The sequence below is a fragment of the Sebastes umbrosus genome, chromosome 11, assembly GCF_015220745.1.
Source record: "Sebastes umbrosus isolate fSebUmb1 chromosome 11, fSebUmb1.pri, whole genome shotgun sequence".
NCBI classification, from domain to species: Eukaryota; Metazoa; Chordata; class Actinopteri; order Perciformes; family Sebastidae; genus Sebastes; species Sebastes umbrosus.
In genome coordinates this window covers 3,260,016-3,285,464 of record NC_051279.1, presented here as the reverse complement: position 1 = coordinate 3,285,464, position 25,449 = coordinate 3,260,016, and the positions used below count along the sequence as shown (strand labels likewise).

The window sequence follows — 25,449 nt, the reverse complement described above, 5'->3', positions numbered from 1 at the left end:
CTAACTGGTGTGTGTGTGTGTGTAACACATGCGTAACTTTACAGTCACTGGGGCTCTTAGTGCTTTTTACTACCTCTGTGCCACTGCAGAGGGTGAGTAAGATTCACTTTACAATCCTATAAATTAAGGGGACTTGTATTTTATAACTGGTTGTACTTTCATTCATGCATTGCACTCGTTTTTTCTTTGTTTATTTATTTAAACCTATTCTTCTTATTTATTTATTTATTAGTAGAAATACAACGTACACTGAGCATCTTGGGTAGAAAAAAAATCTCCTTTGGGACGAATAAAGATAGCAAAGTTAACTAAATAATCAATGAAAGAAAATGTTTATTACTATTATTATCAATGGTTTGTACGATACTTGCAATCCCTCTTCTTAAACCAGTAAATTATTTACAACACCAAAATTTACATTTATTTAAAGCAAAACATGTACACATTAAATCAGATGAAAGCTCTCTTCACTGACTGCTGATTTCAAATGTGCCGCTCAATCAGCAAATTAATAATTCTGCCTTGATATAACTTCAGTGGTTTTGAAAAATGTGTGAATACTGATCGAGCCTTGGGTATGAGACAAACAAAAAACCTTTTGTACGAGACTTTTAGGTTAAATTCTTTCTCTTTGCCTCGACTTTCTTCCAGTCCTCTGAGAAAAACGAGCGTACGCGGACAAATAACGAGATGCTCTTTGTTCAAAGATTACAAGAAAAATACAACAGCATATTGAGTATTGGGAAAACAGTCACGCCTCAGGGAGTCTTTCAGTGTGGATGCTGCAGAGAGATCAGTTCTCACATATTCCCCCTTTCAGACTGTATGCACACAACACAGCGCACGTCTTCTTTTCCATAAACATCTCCCGTCTTGTTTGTGTTCTTGTAGCTGTCTTTTACTTGTCACAAACTCTCTTTTAGTGTTTTCGTTCCGTCTGTATGCCGTGTTTTCTGCCATTCGTCAGTCTTCTCTGAGCTGCTAACTTACATTCCTCTCGTCTTGCTTGTACCACTTAACTCACCAGTTGCCAATCTATTGTCTCATCCCCCTTTTCCTGTGCATCAAAACTGACAACTACTTCTTTCTCTCTCACCTCTGATTCCAAGTCAACGTCAGGCTTTCTCTTTTTTTTGTCTCTTGACAGTTGACGCTCCTCTTCTCCCCAGCTCTCAGCAGTGCAGGATCTTGATGAAGGCTTTGCGAAACTCGATGTTGAAAGTGGTGTAGATGACAGGGTTGACGGCGCTGTTGAGGTATCCAAGCCAGGTAACGGCGCTGTACAGCGACGGCGTGATACAGCAGCTCCTGCAGTGGGCCTTCAGCACGTGGGTCAGGAAGAAAGGCAGCCAGCAGATGATGAACACACCTTGGAAACAGGGACAGGAAGTAGATTTACAGTTTTTAGCAAATTCTGCAGGGATATAATTAACGAAACATCCCCACCAACTGCTGCTTTTGTATTTCCCACAGAACCATAAAACTGCTGAAACAATACATGAATAGATAAATAGAGAGCTTCATCAATCCAGTGTTACAGCCGCCAAGTCACATTAATCACAAAACAGATGAGGTCGGCGGGAAACAAAATACAATCCAAGTGAAAAGCCATAAATTATGGAGGCCATATAAATCGGTGCCATGGATGATTTGACAGAATACGTTTTCAGTTACAAATTTTTACAGAAATATTAAAGATAACTTTAAACAGATTTTCACCTAGATTTTCTGTCCTCATTCAGCCCAATGTTATTGTGTTTCCCGCTTCGAGAAGACACCGACAAAAACGAGATGATCTCGTAATGAGCGCAGCTACACGTCATAGAAAGTGAGTTAAAATAGGTAGGAAAGAAAAACACTCTTCCTCCATACGATATCCAGAACATAAACATAGCAGCAAATAACTATTGTCTATGTAAAGATATAGAGCAGTAATGTCTACCTGAGCAGAGAATGAAGTCACTCCCTCTGTGTGTGTTGTAATTTGAGCTTCTCCGTGCTTTGTTTACATACGGCCATGCGTGCTTTTAGTGCATGTGAGCGTGCCCCACTTTACCCCAGTTTACTAACAATATTTTTCAGTGTTCACTTTTTTTAGTTTCAGTTTTAGTTTACTATAATAACCCTGACACACACACACACACACACACACACACACACACACACACACACACACACACACACACGTAGTACCGTATGTGTACTGTACATGGTCTAAAGAAGACCTGTCTGTACAACCCTCCACTCACCGAGCACAATAGCGAGCATCTGTGTCGCCTTCCGCTCCTTCTGCTGCGACAGCCTCCCTCTCACCCTCTCCTTGGTGATCCCCCATTTATCTCTCCCTCCGCTGCGCTCCCTCCATCCCTCACGGCCCCTCATGCCGTCCTCGAGGGTGGGGGGGCGAGGCATCAGGGCCGATCGTGTCACGGTGGAGGGATGAACCGGTGCGGGTCCGACTGAGATGGCCAGGGAGATCCTGGCCCGTCCCGAGTGGGAGGCGGTTTGGGGGGCAGCAGGAGGAGGAGCCAGGCTCTGCTCGGTCTGCGGCAGGAACTGACCCGGCTCCACTTCGAGGGGGTGAACCACCGCCTCCTTCACCAGGGTCTGACACACAGAGAGGGAGGAAGGAGGGTGGTGAGGGACGGAAGCGTTGGGGGACAAACAAAGTTGTGGACGCTTGATTGTAAAGATAAAACAAAGGCAGAGAAAGGGGGACATTTAAGAAGGGACAACAGGAAGCCGGCAGAGCATCACTGTAGAGGCAACAGATTGCATGAGACGGACAGGAAAGAGAGGCCATATGTGATGCTGAGAGACTCACCACTTTCTTGCGCTGTGGGCCAGTGGTGGTGGGCCGCAGGATCAGGGTGCACAACTTCACATCCTCTGGTTGTGTACACTTATTCTGAAAGGGAAGGAAGCAGCATAAAAAATATAATCTTGAGAAAAGCCCAACCGGTACTGGATTTTTGAAGTTGATGCCGATAGCGTTGTTTGAATAGCGAAAAAGTAATTCAAATACATTGGCTGATTTTTTTTTTTTAAAGGAACAGTGTGTAACATCTAGCGGTGAGCCTCTCCCGTGGGACAAGCGTGTAGAAGAGCTACGGTGGCCAACGTGAAAACGTGAATCTAAAGCCAGTTGTTGTAAGAGTAGAGTAGGTCATTTGGAGAATAGCAGAATCAGTGCGTAGAGAGTGTGTGTGTATGTGGGAAGTGAGTGGTGAAGCAAGAGAGCAAGAGGGCGAGAGAGCGGCGGTGAATGTGTATAACATTGTGAGTGAATTAGTGAGCTAGCGGAGCAGAAGGCAGTTTGGCTTTGAGAATATCAGTGAATGTTCAGTGGAAGTTGCAATTTGTACAGAAATAAAAGCTGCAGCTCCTCCAGACCAACAGAGGTTTCCCGTGTCTTGTTTCCTGGCGGCTGAGTGGAGTGACGGCGGTTAACTCCAAAGCGAGTAACGTTATCGACTTCGGCCTAAGCAGGAAAAGCTAACACAGTGGTTTGTCTGTTCTGGGCTACTGTAGAAACATGGCGGCCGGCTCCATGAAGAGAGGACCTGCTCCGTATGTAGATATGAACGGCTCATTCTAAGGTAACAAAAAGACAATTATTCTTATTTTCAGGTGATTATACACTAAAGAAAACATACACTTATTACCTCCGCCAAGGCCGAAGGCCTAGGAAGGAGGTTATGTTTTCACCAGCGTTGGTTTGTTGGTTTGTTGGTTTGTTGGTTTGTCTGTTAGCAGGATTACTCCATGGATTTGATGGATTTGAATGAATTTTTTTAGAGGGGTGGAGTGTGGCACAATGAACAATCCATTAGATTTTGGTGGCGATCCGAATCATGATCCGGATTCAGGAATCTTTTTAAGGATTCCGATCAGGCAGAACATTAAGACCTCTGGCTATAACATATGCGCAGTGTGACTGATGACACGTTGATGACGCATGACCCCGCCTCTTTCCTTCAGAGTGAGGCACAGAGAGAGAGCGAGGGGTGGAAGGAGGAGGGACAACTGTAGATTCGGCGTTTTTTCACATTAAACTCGGTGAAATTACAGTCGAGTTCGACCAAAGCACACTTGGTGATTGTTGGAAAGAGTAACGACGACGGTTTAGGTGAGTTTTATTTTGTTTCTGTCCAGTTTGAACGATCTATTTCTGCCAATAGATCCCCTTAAATGTGACACACTGTTCCTTTAAGCATAAACGCAAACAGTTTTGATGAAGGTTCCCTAAATTTGTTTAAGTTTTTTTTGTTACATTTACGCCAAAATATACACCAATATCAATACATCCATGATAAACTTATATCAGCTAATATAAGGAACATGCCCATGTGTTGATCAGGGGCTAGAGTACACGGAGCACATACACTGTGTGTATAAGAGGACAGCAGTTAAAAGACAGGTCAAGATATCCCAGTGTAGTACTGTTTCTGTTCTTACTGACCTAAGTAAGTTGTTACTTTGCTTTTAACTCAACAAAAAAAAGTAATTTGCTTTTGTCCTTTTGTTTTAACTACTTGAAATATTGAGTTGGTGACAGACTTTTAATCTTTCTTCCTGGTCATTACAAGCTAATTTTGTTCTTACAAACATTGTTCAAAACCACTGCACTTTATTTCAAATTCTAGAGGAGATCCCACAGTGTCCAAAAACACAGAATATCTCCAACTGGATGTTGAAAAAAAGACATTCTCACTCCCAACTCGTCAAATACCGCCGTTTGGTCAGTGCCCCTCGGCATTGGACACTAACGCACGGGGTACCCCTCTTGCGCTACTTTTGGATGGACCAGGGACGGTGTGTCAATATATGCTTGTTACGTGCATCGTGTCCTTTCAAAATAAACTTCCGTTTTCACAAAGTTAGGTTTAGGCAACACAACCACTTAGGTAGGGTTAGGAAGCGGTCGTTATTGATGTTAAATTCACTGACTAGTGACTCACAGGGCTGACGATACTAAACGACTCACGTGACAAAATGAGTCAACGTTACTTTTAGTTTCACACGGGACATGAACAGCTGTCTCCTGGCTGGAAGTCTTGTGTTTGTTTGACACATCCACCACCGCTCCCGCCCGCCCTGAACGGACACTAACGCTATTAATACTACATCCCTAGCTCTGACTGGCGATTTACGCCGCGGGAGGGTTTACATTGGAGTTAGTTGAAAGCCCGGTTCTTCATAAAATGTTGCTGAAGGTTGCCTCCGTGCGTTGGTGTCTGATGCCGAGGGGCGTTGACCAAACGGCGGTATTTGACGAGTTGGAAGTGAGGACGGGTTGGAAAAAAAGACATCTGGACTATTTCTTGTTGAAAGAATAGTACAGAGTCTTGAGTTTGCATATTTCACTCAGTGTAAACATCCTATAGCTCCTGTAACGAAGAGCTGGAACAAGCTCATACAGAATATTTGATGGAGTGTGTCAGAGGGTTTTTAAAATATGGATGATGGATGAAGCAAACACTCAATTAAAAGCACATTTTGGAAACTTTTGAACTGATATTTTTTTACATTGAAGTTATGGACTTCATCTCAACTTTTATGGTGGTACAATCAATGTTGGTGCAGGCCAGAGGGTCAACATCTATCAATGCCAACATTTGCTGGAAGAGAAAAGGGAGAACACAGACAAACAGTCTGTAAAATGAACGGCTTAAGAATCATCAAAACACTTTCAGTCTACGTCCAAATCTGTGACTCTACCTTCCTGTGTCGATGACCTTCTCCCGCCTCAGCCCCGCCGCCTTGTGCATGCAGGCCGTGTCTGCGCCGCGGGGCGGTGCGTCTGCCTCGCTTGCGCAGCACCACGCAGATCTGCGCATACACCAGCAACGTCACAATGAAGGGAACGTAGAAGGAGGCCACGGATGAGTACACCACGAAGGCCGGATCAGCAAAGCTGCATGTGGTGCCTTCCCGGCTGGCTAATACAGAGAGAGGGAAGTGCAAAAGAATTCATATTGTTATATATATATATTGTTCAGGAACTTTCAGAGACCATCACAGTACATGATTTCACTGTTGTTTCAGTTTTGCCAATTTCTCATGTCTGTCTGTTATATATTGAGCCAGAAGATGATTAGCTGAGTTTAGCATTTTGGACTGAAAGCGACAACCGGACTATTTATTATTTATTTATTATTATTTATCCTGTTGCTCGCGTTCACTCTAGATAGACATGAACGAACATCGCTCAAAACAGTGAGGCGACACACGTCAGCTAAAACCACAATATCACTCTATATTTCAGCTGCTTGGCAGTAATGTTAGCTGACCAGACGAAGGTCTCTCCATGAATCAATGCTGATCCTAGTGTTGGCTTTTCCTGCTTCAGCCTCCCGAAAGAAAAAATTGGAAATTTAAACATCTACAATTGCAAACTCCATCTTCTGATGAAGACCATGTGATATGATCCAGAACAGCTACTAAATGGACCGTGTGATGAGATTATTTTCTCAACAACTCAAATGCTGTTTTCATGTGAGTTTCAGTAAACACAAATTTGCATGCCCATGCAATTTGATCACTTGAGTACAAACACTGAGCAGCCCGTAACTGAGGAGGGGGAAATATTTTTCGCACTTTAAATTATTCAGTATCTTGCCATGTTTGGACACACAAACTGAGGCTCTCGACTCTCACATAACTTCTTGTTTTCCACTTATTCTCAAGTGGTTTGCTTTCAATGCGAGCACATTCCCATCGAGTCCCTCCTCTCAGCTGCCTTCATTAATAAGGCAGAGGTTAGCAGCCGAGCGTCTTCACCCCTGCTCCTTTTGTGAGACGACAAATGAATCGAGGATTACGTGTTCCCACTTGTTTGCAGGGCAGACGTCACCTGTCATTCCCTCGACGAGAAGAACATACAGGATTATTATCGAATATCTGTTTATCTGTGCTAATGGATATTTAAGTCTAAAGTCTGCTGACTCGGTGGGTGTTAATTTCTGTTGACTGAGCAGATGCGTGGGATTTGTTTACTATCGCATCAGAGATTCACAATCAAAGTCAGGGACAGATGGATCAGGATATTGCAGAGGCTGTGTGTGTGTAAGAAAGTGTGTACGCTGCTCTTTTAGTGAGTTAAATTACACCTCAGAGGACGATGACGCTTAGCAGAATACTGCTAAATTAAGAAAACATCCCTTAACAGCTGCAGACTAAACTAGCTATGAAGGAGCCAGTCTTCCATTTACAAATTAAGATCATTTAAAAGAAGAGACTTTTTGTGCCTTAACCTGCATTGGTGTGGAATAGGCCATACTGCAGGCAACCAGGTTAAATACATGCTGGAACCAAAGATGCTTTCCTTCCAGTGGATTCTGCAGTAGATGCTGGATCTGCAACAAGCCTCTTTAATGGAAGTGAAATGGAGGATCCCAGAATACAGTCTTATAATGTGTCGCTGGGTGTTCCTTAAAATGAGATTAAGGATCAGACTAATTAAGCTTTGCTCTAGCATTTTCTTGAACTGTCTTTTAAAATCTTAAGTTACAGTTCTCAGCGGTTCCCAACCTTTTTGGCTTGTGACCCCTTAAAGTGAAGCCACTTGTCATCACAGGCTATTGATTGTTTCTTTTGAAGGACTTTTTAGGGCGCTTTCACAAGCAAACAGTTAGTCCGCTTTAATCTAACTCGGTTCAACCCCCCAGTGGAGTTCGTTTGGGCGGTTGTGAACGTAGTAAACGCACTCTGGTGCAGACCAAAACAACCGGTCTGAAACCGCTTGCGAGAAGCGGTCTAGGATCTTTTCCAAGTGAGAAAAAAACGCAGGCTGTCTATGCTGGAATTTTGAGATGGACACAGGTAAACGACAGGTTAACATGAGTGGGAGAGGACGATCTGCAGAAGTCTGATGTTTGCTTGACATCTGGACTGAAGAGAACACGCAGAACATGATAAATAAAGTCCACGAAAACAGTGACGACATTTGTGTTGTGATATTTAAACAAACCATCCGTCAACAGGGAAAAAGAAGCGTCTTGTCTACGAGACCGGTCTCTGGAGAGAGCTCCAGCCAGCTCATAGCGGTCGGTGAGAGTGATCGCCCGGCTGGCGAGGTAGCGACCCCGGCAGGTTTGGTTTTGTTTTGCATACTGCATACTACATGCTACATTTTGGCCAAATCAGTGCGTAGTAGTATATAGTATAGTATGCGGTTTCGAATACAGTCTAAGACTGCACAGCGTGGCTGGAGCTGACAACACCTAAACTAGTCAGACGTAGCTGTTACCAGTGTTGTTGAGTCCAAACAGCAAAGGGCAGGAGATGGCAAAAGAGAGGAACCACACCACAGCAATCATCACCGCCACCCTCCTCCTGGAGCTGTATCTGGTGTTGTAGAGCATCGGCATGGCCACCGCTGTGTATCTGCAATGATACACCCACACACACACACACACACAAAGATGCATAAAGCACACAGAAAACCCATCAGCATGCCTCTCACACACTCACTCCTGGTCCCTGCATTTGAGCACATTTGTCAATACAGAGTTTGATGCTTCTTCAGACTTCAATATCCCATCGACATGCTCACACATATTTTAAAGTAAACTCAGACACCTGATAAAGAACACAGACAAACAAACTCCCAGTCTCCCCTCAAACAGACAAAAGCTGTAACTGCCTGATTCACAGCCCAAAACAAACACACACACACATCTGTCAGCATGTCAAAACCAATTAGAGCCGTCTGCTTTGAGTGCAGGTGTGTGCAGTCTTCTTCAGAAAACGGCTGTAATCCCGACTGCGAGCAGAAGGTCACGGACCGAAACAGAGTTACTAAAGACTCTACAGATGAAACTCAACTTTCAGTAGATTCAGTTGATTCATGGAGAGACCTTCGTCTGGTCAGCTAACATTACTGCCAAGCATCTGAAATATAGAGTGATATTGTGGTTTTAACTGACGTGTGTCTCCTCACTGTTTTGAGCGATGCTCGTTCATGTCTATGTAGAGCGAGCACAAGCGTGAGCAACAGGATGCTGACTTTCGTTGACTTAACGGCCACAGATGTCGCTGTTAACAAGCAACTTCTGATTCTTACAAACAGTCCCTTTAAATCATTTAGATCGAAAAAAAGGAACAGGAGTTACAGCAATGTTTTCATTTAAACTGCTATGGCATGAAGCCAAGACAGCTTTCTAACTGCGGTGTATATTTTATCGTCTACAGCTCCGACAAAGCAATTAGACTCTATCCTTATTTAATGCGCCAAATTACACGAGTCTAATCTGGTCCAGCCTCAATGTGTCACTTTGTCAGATTAATTAGGGCGCAGCTGCTGATGGCCTGCCCGCTGGGCATCTGGCCACCTCCCCATAGACCCATGAAGAGGGCATCAGGTGGAACGCCAAATCATCAAACACACGTCTCCTTGATCCACGAAGAACTAATGACTGCAGAGGACGTTGTGAAAGACGCAGTGGAAGCCTGTCATCTCCTGCTGAAAGACAAACAGATGACTACAGTATGAGGGGCTTCTGTCGTACTGGTCCGTGATAGCAGGATGATGGATGCATTTTACAAGATTTTTATTGCACACACGTGTGTTACTAGCTCTTTGTTTTTAGCCCAACCTGCACCAATCAAGATCAAGGTTAGGGGAGAGAAATTACATATTGATTCACTGTCATCTTTGTTATTTTGGTCTTCTCTCTGGATAAAAGTTCCTGTGAAATTATTTATCATCAATTAACTTCTTCTTTTGGAGAGAGGGAGCGAGTTTGTAATAAAAGAGAGAAAGAAGTAGAGAGTGTGTGTTATAAGACAAGAGAAAAACACGCCCAGTAAAGAGAGCAAATTAAGGAGTAAAGTAAAAGGAAGAATCCACCTGTCGATGCTGATGGCGCAGAGGTTGAGGATGCTGGCGGTGCACATCATGACGTCCAGGGTGAGCAGGATGTCACAGTGGATGAGACTGAAGTGCCACTCTCCCACCACCTTCAACAAACACAAACACATTTCTTCACTGGTTTTGTATATTTTGGCCGATACAATACGTTGTACAGCAATACTGGTGGAGCAGCGTTGATATGAACCAGGCTGGATCACTCAGAGGTACTTTATATTTAATTCCATTTTTACCCACGAAGAATTTGTTTAATTTTATCTCCAATATCACAATAAAAAAAAGGATAATGCGTTTTATGGTTACATCAAATTTCTTGTACCTGAACTGAGCCAGCTTCAGTGACTATTGAAACTTCTAATTACAACTGATTAGTACTAAATACATAATTAGTTCATCAACAGGAAATTAATCTGCAACATTTTAGATTTGACTAAAGGAGCGGTGTGTAGGATCTGGCGGTGTCTACCGGTGAGGTTGCAGATTGCAACCAACTGAAGCCTCTCCCGTGTGCCGAGCGTGTAGGAGAGCTACGGTGGCCGACACGAAAATACGAATGGCCCTCTCTAGAGCCAGCTGTTGTGAGAGTAGCGTTACAGAGCCAGTGCTTAGAGTGTGTTTACGTGGGAAGTGAGTGGAGAAGCAAGAGAGAGAGAGCGGCGGCGACGTCGGGAGCGAGTAACGTTATCGACTCCAGTCCAAGCAGGAAAAGTTAACAGTGTTTGGTTTGTCCGTTCTGCACTAATGTAGAAACATGGCGGAGATATAAATGGCTCACTCTAAGGTAACAAAAACACATGATTCTTATTATCAGGTGATTTAACCATTTGAGTCATTTCTTGTGCAATAATGCCAAACATTTCCTTCTTCTAAAAGCAGGTGATTTGCTTCTCTCCTTTCGTCTTATCTGAGACTAAACCAATTGTCTTTGGGTCTGTTTGTCAGGAAAAAAATGAGCAATCCGAATATGTCCTCTCAGGCTCTGGGAAAGTGTGAGTTGCAGCACTAGTAAAGAAGACTCATTTAGAAAGCTGCAACAGGATTGGAATAATGCAGGTTCAGGAAAGATTCATTATATTGTAAGTAGAAAGCTGGGAGTTAGCATCATCACTGCCGGATTTAATTCAATATTTGAAAATGTGGCAGGCTGTTCATTATTAAGTTGTAAATGCATTGTCTTCCTGTAACAATATGTCTAAAATCATAGTGTAAAATTCCGGTTTGCTTGTCCTTCTCACACATTGACTCGACACCTTTCTCCTGCTCTCTGTACTCAGTGTGGTTCCATCAACTATGGAAGCCGAGAACGGCCGTGCTTGCAATTATCTTTTTTTTAATACTGTTATCTTGAGATCACAAGTTAACGATGTCTTTATCTCAAGAAAACAAGCTTTGTTATCTCGAGATAATTAACTCATAATCACGAGAAAAAAAAAAAGGACGTTTTCTAATTACTTAATATGTTTCGGTCAATCAGCCGATGGTAAATGCATTAATATGGCCCAGATCGAGCTGACAGTGACGGACTTGGTGAAGTTCAGTGTTGCCAACTCTTGTCCAATGAAAGCAGCTGACACTATCTCCAAAAGCCGCTAAAAGTCGACAGATGATGTCATGCGCTCATTTGCATATTGATGAAGTCAGCGCTCATCCTTTGCATAAAGCCACACATCCACGAATGCAGGCGAGTGACCATCGACTGCCGAGGCGATATTCACCTGAAAGTTCACCAAAGTCGAATTTGCGAAAACAGCAAATTTGCTTCGCCACCGGAAGCAAACGTTTTTTCGCCTTCGCTAGCACAGAATGGAACTGAATGTCAGGCAAATTAATTCATTTTGCTCATGTGTGACCGCGCCCTGAAGCTTAGTGTTTGTGTCGGCTGACTGCCTACCTGTGCACGGCCCAAGAGGCAGAAGAGCCGTGGACTGTGATTACTCTGAGCAGCATGTATGGGAATTAATTACAATATAATGTAGTTCTCGCCTTTTGCCTGATGTGGATAAGTCGCTAAATTTGTCGCCTTTTAGAAATAAAGTAGCTAAGAGGGTCTGAAAAGTCGCTAAATCTAGCGATAAGGTTGGCAACTAGTAAAGTGCGACTACGTCCGCTTTTCAAAAGAAGGTGTTAACGAGGATACATATAAAACACATATATGGAAATAAAATTAAATGGATTATAGTCATAATAAATATAAAACATGTTTTATATCTATGTATATATGTCTTTAGTTTTTCTTGTGATGACAAGTTAATTATTGTTATCTTATAGTCATAAGTTAAATCTTGTTATCTCAAGATAAGAAAGCTTGTTTTGTTGAGATAACGAGATTATTAACAAGATAATTTAAAAAAATAATTGCAAGCACGGCCGTTCTCATCTTCTGTAATCTATAGACAATTAATTTACAACTATTTTAATTATGGTTTTTCAGATTTGCTGCTTTTCGTTGTCTAATGTGATAGATTGAACATCTTAAGGTTTTTGACTGTTGGCAATTTGATGAAATCTTCTTGAATGTGATATAATAAGAATTTTAAACACTAATTGATTTAGACCTGAAACTAAATTATTTTTCATTATTAATTAATCTGCTGATCATTTTCTTGATTAATTGATTAATAATTTTGTCTATTATATGTCAGGAAAAAGAGCTGCTTGTTTTAGTGAACAGTCTAATACCTAGATTTTCTGTTTAGTATCATATATGACAAAGAAAAAAATGTAAATCTTCACATTTGTGAAGCTGGAACCAGAGAGTGTTTGGCATTTTTTTTCTTGAAAAATTACTAATACGATAAGTCAATTATCAAAATAGATGCCAATTCATTTTCTGCGCATTGACTAACTGATTACTCGACTAGTCGTTAAGGCTCCATAATGATTTCTCAATTAAGGAAATGGATATTTAATGAAAATAATCGTACGTTGCAGCCCAGGTCGGTTAAAATGTCAAAGTACATTAAATTGCCATATGAAATAAATATCTGTTCTGTCACTACTGCTCTGAAATCTGGTGTTCCTGCATCCGTTTTGCATGTGTTGCAATGGAAAATAAACTTTTAGAGAAACAAGCACATGAGCCACAACATTATTATCCACATTTAGCTCCCACTGCATCAAGCTGAGTGATTTTGTCACTGATCAATCATCATACATACACAATACATTAATGCACACACACCTCCAGGTAGACGCCCCAGGGCATGACCAGCGTGGCCAGCAGCAGGTCGGAAACAGCCAATGAGACGATGAGGTAGTTGGTGGTGGTCTGCAGAGCGCGCTCCCGTGACACCGCCACGCACACCAGTACGTTACCGAACACCACGCAGAAGATCAGGAGCACCAGCAGCACAGCGTAGAAGTTGTACGGAGGAGAGGAGGCTGACGGAGAGCTGGTGCAGTTAGAGGGCGTCAGCGAGGAAGACGAGGATGAGGTGGGGAAGGATATAGGGGAGTAGGAAGGGTCATGGGTGACAAAGTGGGAGAAATTGTGCCCAAGGGAGGAGAGAGGGAAGGAGGGACGGGAGGTCTCGTCTGACTCGTTGAGCGAAGTCATGATCTTGCTCCGGTGGTCACGGTCATGGTCACGAGTCTGACAACAGAGGAATATAAAAGAAAAGGTTATTGTGGCACCAGGGCTGAAAATGTGTCTTTGGTCTCACCTCAGAGATACAACTTAGCAGGACACCCACAAGATATGAAACCGTTTTATATCTATGAGCAAACCACACACAGGACATGCATACAAACAATACTGAACCTCGCCTATATACTGTACTCACACATGTGTCAGTCACAGTCAAGGTCACCTGACTTTATCTATACCACCAACTGAAACAGAGATAAAAGATTTCTTGGATCTCTACGGGGTCTTTTTGGACCCTGGGGCTGCGAAAGCTCGAATTAAAGGGAGTAACTGAAATTCATGCTAGGGGAAACTACAGTCACCGCTTTTATACAAATAAATTCAGTTTAACTGATTAAACTTAACTTCTTGTAAAGTTCTGAAGAACAAACAGTCAACAGGTTGGTTTCAAAAAGAAAGTTCTTCTTCGAGCAAGATTTTATGTTTCCTCCTATTTTCTGCTGCTTCCTGGATGGTTTTGGTGACAATTAAGTAACGACAACAATGAGGTTCTTGTAAACAAACAAAAGTTCACCAAAATGCATTGTTTGTACCTTCGATAACTAACAAATGTCCTTCCACGTAAAACATTTGCAAAGCCATTTTGTTTTTAAATATTCAAAATCATGCATTGTTTATGTGCATGTTTACTATGGATTAGGGCTGATTAAAATATCTAATCGCACTTAATCGCATGATTGTCCATAATTAATCACCATTAATCCCACATTTTTTTATCTGTTCAAAATGACCTTAAAGGAGATTTGTCAAGTATTTAATACTCTTATCAACATGGGAGTAGACAAATATGCTGCTTTATGCAAATGTATGTATATATTTATTATTGGAAATCAATTAACAACACAAAACAATGACAGATATTGATCCAGAAACCCTCACAGGTATTGCATTTAGCATTAAACAATATGCTCAAATCATAACATGGCAAACTGCAGCCCAACAGGCAACAACAGCTGTCAGTGTGTCAGTGTGCTGACTTGACTATGACTTGTCTGTAAAGGGGAGACTCGTGGGTACCAATAGAACCCATTTACATTCACATATCTTGAGGTCAGAGATCAAGGGACCCCTTTGAAAATGGCTATGCCAGTTTTGCCTTGCCAAAATTTAGCACAAGTTTGGAGCGTTATTTAGCCTCCTTCGCGACCAGCTAGTTTTACATGGCTGGAACCATTGCATTCCTTAGGTTTTTTAGTTTCATATGGTATCTTCACTCTAACTGCACAACCTAAACCTAAAAACAACAACCAAAAAAATCGCAAGTTGCGTTAATGCGTTAAAGGAATTAGTGGCGTTATAACGTGATTATCGCGTTAACTTTGACAGCTCTAGTAGACTACCACCACTCGCCGCCAATTATCCTGGACCATGAGTGGCCAACTCATGGTACTGCAACGACAAAATCCCCAGCGGCCAATAAAGGATTTTCCCCTCAGTCCACCATTATAAAAGAAACATCGGTAAAACTTTTGACAGGACACTCAGATTTGCAAACTCTTTGTAATATGAATTTGTAATCCATGTAGGTTTTATATTTGTTAAGCTTGACCGAAGCTTAGAAAAGCACACTGCAGAGTGTATGGGCTGAGAGTTGAACACACAGGTGTGGCCATCGGGAGAAACACTGAAGTGCATGCTGCACAACTCAGAAACAAAGCAGGAAGCAGGAAAACTCCATTGGCTTGTGCACTCGGTAAGCAATTATCATTCAAGTGAGTAGGTGCCGATTTGGAGTCTAGTATCCAGTTCTTAAAATGCATCCATGATGTTTACTTGCAGGCAGTCTTCTTCTTCACTGCCTTTGTTGTTTCCTTTGTTTGTCTCTTACTGCCACCAGGTGTTGATCAGTGGAATAGCGTGAAATTGGGCCCACTTGTCAAACCATCGCTCCATAGCATCACTAGTGGTGAAAACCTCCAAAGAGGTACCTTTAACCTGTGTGCTTCTGTTTTTATTCATCGCTGTGCATTCATTATTCATTGACTGCTGCCTGTACGCCAAATTGTCCGTCTGGGACATTAAAGCTCAACTAATCCACAGCTCATATGTGGTCACTGCTGCTGAATAATTGGTTTAATTAAATTTGAAGAGTGAGCTAAGGACAAAGCAGTTCTCCTGACCAATAGAAAAGCAGGGGATTACAGTGTACCTATCCACATTTACACATTAAGGACCACCAAGAAATGGATTGGTTTGTCCGTTCTGGGCTACTTTTGAAATATGACGGACTCCGTGGAAGAGGACCTGCTCCCCTATGTAGAAACGGGCTAAATTCGTACAGTGTATGAATGCTCAGCTTTAGGTAACGAAAACACAATGATTCTTAGTTTCAGGTGATAATACACTAATGAAAATATAGTTATTAATATTATATTCCATTTCTGCCAATAAATCCCCCTAAATCCTACACACTGGTCCTTAAAGTGTCATTTTAGATATATTCAGAAACAGATTTCTGTGGATAAAGAAGGAGGAATATGACATTTAGAGAACATGTTTTGTTTAATTTTTAAAAATCTATATCTAAAACCAAAGACTGAGGACGTCTCTATGCCTCCAGCATCAGTCGTATACAACCTGATCCCAGAACTATTGAAATTTGTCAGATAACAAGAAAAGCAAGATGTGTGCTGTTACTTTGTGATGCAGCATTTACCTGATATAAAAGATTTTCACAGTAAGGTAAGACACAGAGGAACAGCTTAATCCAAGAATCCATGATTTATAACAGATCATCTGCAGAAAACTGCAAACTCCTGCTTAAAACTCACCATTAGTAACCCGCTACTGAAGGTTTATGTGTTTCTGAGACATGATGAGGATATATGAGAACTTTTCCTCCACTCTCTTATCTCCCTCCATCCCTCTGCTCTGACACACTCCAACAACCAGGCTGTGTAATAGCATGCAAAAAGCTGCATACAATATTTATCAGCGACAGGAAGTTGAAACGGACTACTGACTTGCAGCATCTTTCCTGTATGATCTTTCCTGTCAGTCCCAAGGTTGTGAATAAATTCAGTGAGAAGTTCGCCACCTCAACACCACCCATCACGCCACCAACTCGCGAGGATGTGTCTCACATACTTGCAGTACATATAGCCTGTCTTCCTCGGACCCTGACTTGTGATCTGCATTGCTAATCAACACATGTCCAAAATGACTTGAGCCTAACAAATCAATAATCCATCCGACCTGTTGAGCTCGAACCACTGGCCACAGCACCTGACATTATCGCCGGTGGCACACGTATTGACTTCACACGATTAGATATTGATTTCATTCAGTGGAGGACTCATACAGACATCATTATTGTGGCAGAGGTCAGTCCAATCGCTACAGGAGGCAGCAGCCTGCAGGATTGAAGGGGAGGGCCGGCGTTCATCTGGAGAAGCTCGTTTCAAGCCTCCGTGAAGGCAAGTGTGCGTCCGCTCGAGTGTGCTTCAGTAAATTGTTGGGCGGCTAATGGCTAATTTTAGCTGCTTAAAAACTTGAATAAAAACAAAAACAACTAGAAAGCACTCCAAGTGGGCAAAGCTCCGCCAAGGCTGCATAATCTTGTGAATGTGTTCTTTTTAGTGGTAGAAAATGATAAGAAAACATGAATCTGGATCTGCATAAATCTACAGACAGTCACAGGATACATTGCCAGACCGCTTAAGGATGGTCATTCATGAGAAAAAATTACAAAAGTGTTGTAATGTCAAATGTGTTTTAAAAAATCTGCACCAAAACTGAATTAGAGCTGAAATGATTAGTCAAAAGAAGGCATTTTGGGTGAGCATTGTTCATCATTAAATCATTTTCAAATACAATATTTTTTAACAGATTAATCGATAATGGAGATAATCCTTAGTTGCAGCAATAAAGTGATCACTTGTTGTTTACATTACATTACATTACATAGAAATGTTAACTCATTTTTGAGACATCATCTCGAAAACAACGAGGCAAACAAACAAACAAACACCTAAAATATAATCTCTTTGGAATTAGAAAATAAACCTAAACAGTTTCCCTCCAGCCATAAACTCAGTTTCCTTCATCATTGGGTTAAAAGATGTCAAAGAGAGAAATTCCCCAAAGACAGAGTACCAGACCAGGAAAAAGCTGTTAGCCAATAACAGACTGCAGTGTTGTGCTTCAATAAAGCTTAGGGTCAAAGTAATCAGCAGAGTAGAAGACGAGGTCTTCAAACAGTAATGGGACACGCTTTGCCCGGAGCGGTGAATGTTTCTTTTCCCCGATCAAAATTAAATTGTTTTTAAAATAAAAAAAACGTCAAATTAGAAGCTAATATTAATGTGATCATAGCACAGATGTTCTATTTATAAACCGAATTAACAAAAATAATCTCCAGCTGAATAGACCGCTGTTCAAAAGTTTGGAATCTCCTGCCACAAAAGCTTGACTGGGTTGAGTCAGATGTCTGACAGGACTACTCGATATTTGACGGTCGGACGTCGGACTGTTTGGGACCGTCTACTTGATTACACAATAGGAGGCGTCACCACAACAGTCAGAAACAACCAGCAATTGTTGAGTCTGGAAATCTCAAGCCTTGGGCCTGGAAGGGCTGAGACCCCAGTTCAATGTTCTTCAATGTTCAATTTTAAAGGTGTCAGAAAGTCAACACAGGTTACTCAAATGAATCTCTTAATGTTGTACAAGTATGGTGCAAGAAGCAGAGTTTTATTGTGTTTCAAATCAGCAGACAAAAACACAACCAAACCCGAGCCGTTCCAGACGCGACTGTTCGCGGGCTCCACATCATAACCCTATATACTAGATCAAAGAACTTATCCCACCTCTCCTGCCATATATCTTCGTATCCTCCATTTTTACTGGTCTCTGTCAAAATATCCACTAATCAACATATACCATACATATGCTCTAGGTGCCTCCCCGACATCCATTATGTCAGAGACATATTCCCTGTTTTGGGCCCCTTCAGTGGCAACCCTGTCCACGCAGCTGCGAGGTGATTTGGAGTTCGTTTGCATTACATCACTTAGAGCTGTGAGTTACAGCATTGGGGGTCTAGTAAAATTACAGTAGCACTATGATTGTATGCTGTTTCAGTAATAAACACAAGGTTATAGGATCAGGACTTTTATCATTGTTTATCACATTTTTATATAGTTAAAAAGGGATTACTTGAAAAATATCTTGAAAGCCAAAACTATTATCTCTCTTAAAATAACCATTATCGAAAAACATCAATAGAACAGCTGCTTCCAAACTTTTCAATGGCAGTGTAGTTTTGCTGAGAAAGTCGTGTCTTCCTTGCATTACAACTGGAACCAAACACAGCAAGCAAACTGGAAAGTCCAAAGACTGAAGAAGAAGCAGAACAATGCGGAGCACCAGCTGTCTGTGTTTGTGATCGTCAGAGGCGACACATCAAGGTGACAGTGAACATCTACAATCATACTTCAAAATGCTGCACAGACTGAAACCGGCGTCTCGTTGCAACATTAATGACCTAAGAACCAAAAAAAAAAACGTAGTGGTAGTGAAAATGATGAAAATGTCCTTCAAGTGTGTCTCATGTCTGAACAAAATGGATATTACATCATTAACCAGTCTTCTATAATTCCTCCCTATGAATTCCTCTGAAACGTCCTTGGTTGTGCTCAATTCATTTTTCATCTTTAATCACATATGAGAAAGCTGCTATTGTATGTCAATTCTCTATTTAAATGACTGTAGCACGTCCTCTAAAATACATTTAATCTGTTGAAGGACACAATTATAACAAATTGTAGGGAATACCAATTCTCAAATTCAGTGATATTGTCCTATAAAATGGATTTGCTTTAAGGGTAACTTTGGTATTTTTCAGCCTGGACTCTATTTTCTCATGTTTTTGTGTCTAGGTGACTAACGGAGACAACACTTTTTGAAATTGGCCCAGTATTGAGGGAGAACGCTGGTGGAGCGTGAGGACTCGAAAGATGGTGACAAGGGGTTAACGTCACGCTGCCGCAAAGTGGTATCGGTGCCGTTTTAGTGAGAGGACTTAATGGTTCATTTTACAGCATCTCAATTCTATCGAAGAGATTAGACTCAATAAAGGCATTCTTCATCTGAACAACAAAACTGCTTTCTACACTTCTTAAAACAGAGGTTCAGAATATTTTTTAAGCCAAGGATCCCTTAAAGGGACTGTTTGTAACTTTCTAAGCGTATAAATGTAGCGGGTCGGCACACATGCTCGCTCGCGTACGCGCGCTCGCGTACACGTACGCGCGCTCGCGTGTGGCCGCTGTCTCGTCTCCTCTGCCTGCTTGCCTTCACTCAGACAGCGCGTGCGTTCTCGCGTACTCGCTCCACCTCTAGACGTGAACGCGCGCTCACTCCACACTGCAGAAGAGTTAGTTTAGCTCTGAGAATATCTAGTGAATGTACAGGGGATGTTTGTCCAGAAATAACTGCTGCAGCTCCTCCAGACCAACAGAGGTTTCCCGTGTCTTGGGAAGTAACGGGGCTCCACAGAGAGAGGCCTTAGTTTACGTGCTAATTTTAAGGCCAGCCATGACGTTTTTCCTAAACATAAGTGGTTTTGTTGCCTGAACTTAAGTGAGTGGTTTTGTTGCTCCCTGTTGGTACTGCAATGTCATTCACGTGACACTGACACGCTATCCCCTAGTGGACAGGCGGGTCTATTACACTCTTTGGCATGATACTGGGTTACTTATTTTCTCCCTGTGCTGTATAGTTTTCTTCTGATTGCCTTTCATACTTTCAATCACCATGAATGTCACTTATTCCCATACATGATGCATAATTAAGGAAAGGTTTTGAGAAATGTGGAAGAGCGATGTTCCCAAACAGTGCAGAGTCTCCCAAACTTTTGTGTCCCATAAGCATCGCTCCATTCCTCCTCTGTTGGACCACAAACAAGGCTGCAAGAGTACAGCACGGCCTGAGATTTCATCCTGAACCAGACCCTTATATGTTAAAATGTAAATGTACAAAAAGACACAACTTTCTCAGTATAATGTAGAGGAAAGTCAGAGGACGACATCTAGGCTGTAAACTTGTCTAATTTGTTTTTTTGTCACCAACAAAGCGTTGCACTAATCAAAGATTTTTTTACTTGACTAACAGTAATCTAAGTACAAGTTTCCCAACCCTAACCAAACGTATTTAAACTTAATTTTGACATAGCAGTTAAGAAACAGCAAAAAATGGAATATCCAATTTGTGCTACGGGAGTGCGTCCACAACATTTCATCTTCGTTTCAGAGCTCATTTATCAAAGTTTCAGCAGACTGTTTCGTCCAAGCAACAGGCGAAGACAAAAGTGAGACACAGCCCAGATGTTTTCCGAGCTACAAAATGTTGCACCGTGATTAAAGCAGCTATTCTTCTGATGCAACTCCTTTGACGCTGTTGCTCATTAGAGCCTTAATTTACTTTGTGCAGACTCACATTCATTATGAGAAAAGCAAAGTCTAATTCGAGTCGGAGGAATTCACCGAGGGAGATACAAAATGTAGTGAGAGAAAACCATGCTGCATGAGAAAGCGAGGTTGTCTTTTGTGTTATTCAGAATGAACCAGATGAAAACGTTAGGGGATAAAAAAGGTGTGAGGATACAAGCATGCAAAACAGAAAACACAGCAGAAAAGTGATAAATCTCTCGGTCTATATATCAACATTTAGCGTTACTGCAGCAGTTAATACTCTCGATGTTATGTGGGGAACATATTGTAAGTAACTACTGTAATAAGTCACTTTGTTCTTTACATTATGACCTTTGCCTTCAAACAAAGAGCTCATTCAACGGTCAATTTACCATCTACACTTCATCTGCCCCTCACTACTGCCTCCCGCTCTGTGCCTTTGGTCCATCATTTGTTATTCTGGCCCACAGATTTAAAAATGCATGGGATAAAGATGCATAATGAAACAAGTATTGTCTGTTATCATTTATGGACAAAAGAGTTGTGTCTGCAAATGAAAGCTTGTAATCTCTTTTTGTGTAATTACATACGGTTCCCTGGTCGTATTTTATTTCATTATTAACTGGCCTCTCGTTCCTTCAATCCTGTGTTGTCTGATAACCTTCCCGTCCCAAATCTCCCTTCAATAACATCCAACAGCCTTCGTCCCACCAGCTTTCCCTCTTATCTCCTTCTCCCCCTGTCTGATCTCCTGTTTCTCCTCCTCTGTAGCTCCTCTGTGGAGACACTTGACAGGTCTATTACATCCTTGGCCTTGTCTGCCCCCCCCCCACCCCCTCCGCCCCGACAACACAAGAAACTCCTTCAAATTTCAAACTAAAGGCTGTGGAGCTGGCCGGCAATAAATCTTTCACTTCTTTCAACCGAGAGGCAGGAATGAGTCGCGGCCCCTGGGAGTGATGTGGATGTTCAGCTGCAGTATAATCAGCTCTCTGCTGAGTTTGGGGCAGAAATTATTCGCTGTTGTGTCACACTTCTCTACCCACAATCACTCCCAGAACTCCTCATGTTCCCCTTTTCACCGCTTTTTAACGAGCAGACAGTGACTTCTGGAAAGATATAAAATTACAGAGCTGTATTTTTAGATATACAACGCAGGGAAATTCTAGGGATGCACCGATACCGATACGATGGATCGGATATCGATGACAATAGGTCCGATCTATTCAGTTCAATTATATGATTATATACTACATACATTATATAATGTAATTTTAATTCCTGTTTAAGGTTTGACCAAATTGTTGCTTCATTAAAAAAGGTTTACACTTGAATTGTAATTCCTGATCATTTTGAAGATTTTTTACCAAGTTGCTGGTGTACGATTTATTATTTTAATAATAAATAACAATGAAATAAATGTATTTATTGGTCACATTTTGATTTCCAAAGTTAGGAAAGCAATGTTTAAGTGAAGCCTTATGTTGCCTTACACATAACAGAATGATCCCTTCCACACAGTGAGGCATGCAGCTTATTAATTAAACACTGGTATCGAATCGGTACTCGGTATCGGCCGATACCCAAAGCCCAGGTATCTTTATCGGGACTGAAAAAGTCAGATCGGTCCCTAGAAAACTCACAAGTGAAAACAACTTTCTTTTTTTCCCTCAAAATACGACAGTGCACCTGTTTCGTAGAACAATAAATCAAGCAATGAAAGACGGTAATGTCTCCTCATGGCTGAATTATTTTGTCTTGTAAGAACAAGACAGAGATTTGGATCACAAGCTGCTATTCAGAACCACAGCTGCTTAATTATGTTGTTGTTTTTTCCCCTTGTGCTGCTAAAACTGCAGCATATACATGTATATGGTAATATATACAGCCTGCGCAGAGCCATGGCACCACTCGTGATGAAATGACACATGCTGTGATTTGTGACACCTCATAGTACACCTTCAGTACTTGACTTCTAGTATGTGAGAAGAGGAGACAGAAACAAAAGGTCACACCTCCACATCATTAAGCACAAGGTATCCATCCATACGTCCAGTTGAGTTAAATTGAGTGAAGTGGAGGTGGAGTAAAGTGGTCGTGTAAAGTGCAGACAAGATATTGACACTGACAATAATCAATAAAACATTAGCTCCATCTAAACCTCTCCAGCTGAAACATGACCTGCCAAAGCAACGATCAAAGAGACGAAACTGGTCACGGAGGAATGCATGAGAGGGAGCGAGGAAGGCACTCGGTGACATGATAAATGTTTTCTCTGTTGCATGGGAAACAATCTCTTCCTGATCGGTTGATTAACAGAATAAATAGGGAATCTTTTTGACACCGAGTCACACAAAGCGACCTCCACCCGGGGGGGCGACGCTCCGATCCAAACACAAACCATCTTTTATTCAAGAAGCAACTGTTTTTGCATAGTCTCCATCTTTTATTTAAACATGAGAGACTGCAGCTTTTGGAAGCCAGCTCCAAGTGATGTGTACCTGATGTGCACAGACTTGAAATTAAACCAGCACACACATTAAACTAAAACACACAATCACACACACACACACCGACTGTTAAGGAAAAAGTGCTTCAGTGGTGTGTGTGTGTGTGTGATAACAGAATGATAACCGCAAAGCAGGTGTAATTCTCCCTATTTGCTGTTTTCATACAGATTCAAAATGATTACTTGAAGTAAGAATGTGTCACATAACACAGATGGTAGAGACGTTTAACAAGATGTCGGTATAATCAGGGTTGGCTACACACTTAACCACACGTCTCCCTGCCAAATAAGTTCATTTTTCACCCCTTTCAAATCTCACATTTCAGTCAGGCGCTTTCATTATGTGTCTTAAACTGAGCTTCATTATCTTGAGAGGAAGCCTCCAAACCAAACATAATGACACTTTGCAGCCTTTTGGCCACCAGAGGGTATCACAAATGAGAACTTCATAAAAAGCCATTATATTATCTGTGTCTTTGATCCAGCTGGAGGATGATTTTATTTCATCAAGGCACCATGACGCTGGAGACAACTATAAATGTAATATCCTCGAAATATAAATATAATATAGAAAGTCCTTAAAAACAGTAATGGGGAGGCTTGTGCAAAAGGGAATAGTACAAACATTTGGCACTTTGGATTTCTACAGGAACATAATCAGATCAAGGTGAGTAATGAAATTCAAACTCTCGAGGAATTTAAGGGAAAGAGATGAAATAAATTACCTTTTTATTAGTTTTGTTTCTGATAATAAACATTATGCTCATTTGAAGTCACCTATTGCACATCTTTTTATATTTGTTTTATAATGTATGGTTCCCACTAATATTTAAATGTTTTTAGCAGTTTTATTGTGTTTTCCCCAAACACAAAGAATCAATGTCACTGCATTGTATTTGTTTTGCTCCAGCAGAAACTTGTCAATCCTTCCAACACAAAGCACAACACATCTCCTCATTAAAGAGACATATTCCCCCACACAGAGAGAATACATGTTTCTGGTATAATCTAATTGCACGTCCTTTTATATATGTTTTTTAATGTATGGTTCCCACTAATATATAAATGTTTTTAGCAGTTTTATTATGGAGGTTTATGTATCTTATTTTATAGGTAATTATTTTCTATGTTTTGGTTTTCAGCTTTGGTCAGTTTGAACCTTGAACCTACAATATGTCAGTGACATGTTGTTATACACTGTATATTGTATATCTTTCATGGTTTATATACAATTTGTCATCTTTTATAAACTATAAATTGTATATTTTTCACTTTTGGATTACAATATTTTTAATTGCCTCTCTGTTGTCCCCATACATATGATTTGTGCTCTGTATTGTAAAAAAAATAATACATGATTGTAGTCTCACAAAAAACAATAATTAGTCCAATTAGGCTGCCACAATTAGCCAAGAACTCGTTTTCCCAAACGCAAAAGAATCAATATCACTCCCATTTATTTGTTTTGCTCCAGCAGAAACTTGTCAATCCTTCCAACACAAAGCACAACATCTCCTCATTAAAGAGATATATTCGCCCACACAGAGAGAATAAATCTAATTAAAGTGGTGTCCTACATAGATAATACAACTTCATGAACCTCTTTTTTAAAGCAGTTAAATCACTTACCCCTCTGCTGGCAGAGCTGCTCACATCCAGGTCCTCTGTCCTCTCTCAGGAACAACACCGGGCGACAAATTTGCTGTCAGGCTGCAGCATCCCATCTAACAATATACAGCCCAACCTCCCACCTTGACCTCAGTCCGTGCACGGTCTGGTCTGCACACACACACACACACACACACACACACACATAAACACACAGACGCTCGTTAAGTCCTCGCTCCTCAATCACAGAGTTCCCCTCCTCTCCTCTCCTCTCCTCTCCTGTCGGTGGTCAGTTGGCGGTAGAGCCGGGAGTCAGCACGGCGGGGAGTCTGACACACACAAGAGGAGGAGGAGAGTAAAGGAGGAGGAGGAGGAGGAGGAGGAGGGATGGAAATAGTTG

At 41.5% G+C, this 25,449-nt stretch overlaps 1 protein-coding gene across 2 annotated transcripts; it reads right to left on the bottom strand.

Moving 5' to 3' along the window:
* Positions 1-258: 258 nt before the first annotated feature.
* drd2l (dopamine receptor D2 like) lies at positions 259-25,449 on the bottom strand. Of its 2 annotated transcripts, XM_037786182.1 has the most exons (9): positions 25,071-25,449; positions 13,056-13,466; positions 9,854-9,963; positions 8,252-8,388; positions 5,722-5,942; positions 5,556-5,621; positions 2,825-2,908; positions 2,250-2,607; positions 259-1,369 (listed from the first exon to the last, which is right to left on the bottom strand). In XM_037786182.1, the coding sequence occupies exons 2-9, from the start codon at positions 13,428-13,430 to the stop codon at positions 1,173-1,175; spliced, it is 1,548 nt and encodes a 515-aa protein (XP_037642110.1). In that variant the 5' UTR covers positions 13,431-13,466; positions 25,071-25,449; the 3' UTR covers positions 259-1,172. The 2 variants fall into 2 exon arrangements, with proteins under 2 accessions (XP_037642110.1, XP_037642111.1); XM_037786183.1 differs by lacking the exon at positions 5,556-5,621.

Excerpts from the sequence above, each read along its gene's own strand:
- drd2l (XM_037786182.1), bottom strand. The coding sequence starts at position 13,430 with ATGACTTCGCTCAACGAGTCAGACGAGACCTCCCGTCCCTCCTTCCCT. Across the intron at positions 9,964-13,055 it reads CCTGGGGCGTCTACCTGGAG|GTGGTGGGAGAGTGGCACTT; the intron begins GTGTGTGTGCAT and ends TGTTTGTTGAAG. Across the intron at positions 2,909-5,555 it reads TTGATTGTACCACCATAAAA|AATAAGTGTACACAACCAGA; the intron begins GTTGAGATGAAG and ends CTTCCCTTTCAG.